Source organism: Odontomachus brunneus, unplaced genomic scaffold, assembly GCF_010583005.1.
Source record: "Odontomachus brunneus isolate Ranch 3 - 2012 unplaced genomic scaffold, Obru_v1 Obru_scaffold_204, whole genome shotgun sequence".
Classification (NCBI taxonomy): domain Eukaryota; kingdom Metazoa; phylum Arthropoda; class Insecta; order Hymenoptera; family Formicidae; genus Odontomachus; species Odontomachus brunneus.
The window spans coordinates 140,800-142,948 of NW_022639654.1; the positions used below are offsets into that span (position 1 = coordinate 140,800).

The 2,149-nt window shown below is 32.7% G+C and overlaps 1 protein-coding gene and 1 long non-coding RNA gene across 3 annotated transcripts in view; one reads left to right on the top strand and one right to left on the bottom strand.

Moving 5' to 3' along the window:
* LOC116852173 overlaps nucleotides 1-2,149 on the bottom strand; it is a 292,000-nt gene that overhangs the window by 26,580 nt on the left and 263,271 nt on the right. For both annotated transcript variants that reach the window (XM_032832254.1, XM_032832253.1), the window contains exons 13-14: nucleotides 1,006-1,233; nucleotides 698-898 (exon numbers count right to left, since the gene is read on the bottom strand). In XM_032832254.1, coding sequence (XP_032688145.1) covers nucleotides 698-898; nucleotides 1,006-1,233 — 429 coding nt within the window. The remainder of the gene's footprint in view (nucleotides 1-697; nucleotides 899-1,005; nucleotides 1,234-2,149) is intronic.
* LOC116852177 overlaps nucleotides 1-2,149 on the top strand; it is a 111,304-nt gene that overhangs the window by 3,746 nt on the left and 105,409 nt on the right. The window lies entirely within an intron of this gene.

Below are 2,149 nucleotides of genomic sequence, written 5' to 3' on the forward strand. Positions count from 1 at the left end.
TACTTCTGAACCATATTTGAACCACTATCTGAACCATACTAATGAATAAATCGTTGGAATTCAACAAAAAAATATATGTGTTAATTCGCTAACGAATAACATATAACTCATATAACTTTTTAGTCACATGTTACTTTTATGTTATATTCACGTTATATAACTGTAACATGTATGAGTAGGAAATTACAACGAACGTCTATATAACCTACTACATGTTATATTGCATACATGTTACATTCCGTTTTATTACGGCAATGTAACTGTATCTGTGTATTTTATATATCTGTGTTTGCTGGGTTATGTCCCGATTTTAGTTTTTATGTTGTCTGGGTAAATATATACTAAGTGATAACTGTAAAATGCACTAACTATTAACCAAACTATAAACTGTTATTTAATCGATGTCATATTAATGTAGACGAATTATTGACATTGACTTGTTATCTTATAGATACGTTTCAAAAGTTAACTTCAAGAACGTTAACCAATAGGCAATACCTGCTCTACTTGGGTTATCCGTTATTGTCGAGTGAGCAATCTTGATTGAATTCAATTTAAGTCTTCGCGTTAATATACACGGTTGAGCTTCGCGCATGTACTTGGCTCGCGACACGACCATGTTTTCCATGACTATTCGTTTTTAATAAAATTTGATAGAATGCTGAACTCCAATCCTGCTCAATAATAGAACACTTACATCGAATATGTCGGGTGGTCCTCTGTTCAAATATCGGCACGTTTGTATAATACCCACTGCCGGTACCGCCACTATCGGTATCAGCTGAATTGCAGTCCCGAATTGTCTTGCCCACAAAGCCCAGTATTCTTTGCCGGTACGACGATAAGTGTAGAGTTCTCGAGAGAAGCTACTGCTCTTGAATATTGTGATAGTAAGAACCTATGATATAAAATAATATCTTAATGACGGAATGTTGTTGCGAGTGAACGCACAATCTGATATATACCAGATATATATGAATAATTATACCAAGTCTAATGACTTACCAGTAAAGTCACCGGGAGAATAACGTTCCATGTAAAAGACAAGAGAGGCCCAGCCCAGTATCTGAGACATCGTCCTGTCGGTGGGAATAATTCGGCTACGACTGCCTCCCCGGTATGTGGACGCCCGCGAACAGCGAACACGGCGCCGACTTGTATTAAATATAAGATGATTATCCACCATGCCCCGCCGACGGTGTAATCGAGATAATATACAACATAAATGCCAAACTGCAAACATATAACAAATATAACATATAGATGAAATGTAATATTCTTTTTATTTACATTTATATGTGTATAGAAAAGTCTTGAAGTGTTTCATAAGTGTTTCTGAGTTTATACTAGTATAAAATTGTTCTAGAGGATTTAAATGACACAAATTTCCATTAGTACTCCTTATCTTTGCGTTTAAAAAATAGCAGTATGTAGAATTTTATAATTTTCATCAATTTAATAAAATTTAAAAACTTATAATTTTTTGTTAACTCTAATTAAAAACATTGGCAGAAATTAATATCTACATAAATACTATAATGCAAAATAGAGATGATAATCTTATTTTCAATTTCTATTCAAACTTTTACTGTAAAAAAATATAGAATAATAGTGCTGTAAAAAATATGAAATAATAGTGCTGTAAAAAATATGAAATAGTCGATTTCTTAAATTGAACTTAAAGTTGAGTAAATTTCACATTTTCCTGTAGCGCGACTAATTTACCGGATAGATAGAGATAATTTAAACAATTTTCATCTCATAAAGTTAATATACTCTTTTATTGTTACATTGAAATATTTACAATAAAATATTTTTCTTAAAAGTTGATACACTTATTTAACATCGTAGGATTGAAATATGTGTTATAAAATTTTTCTCTGAAAAGTTCATATGAGAGAAAGAGAGAGAGGGGGGAGAGAGGAAGGGACAGAGAGGGGGAGATAGGGAGAGGGAGAAGGGGAGGGAGGAGGGAGGAGGGAGGGAAGAGAGAGAGAGAATCGAGTATTATAATATTAATAATATAATACTCGATTAAAATAATAAAAATGAAAAAATTTTTTGTATGTTGCCTTTTTTTTAAAGATAGGAATGCAAATGGAAAGGACCCCGCACAAAACCTATGGAAAATGGTTTTCGGTCAAATTGG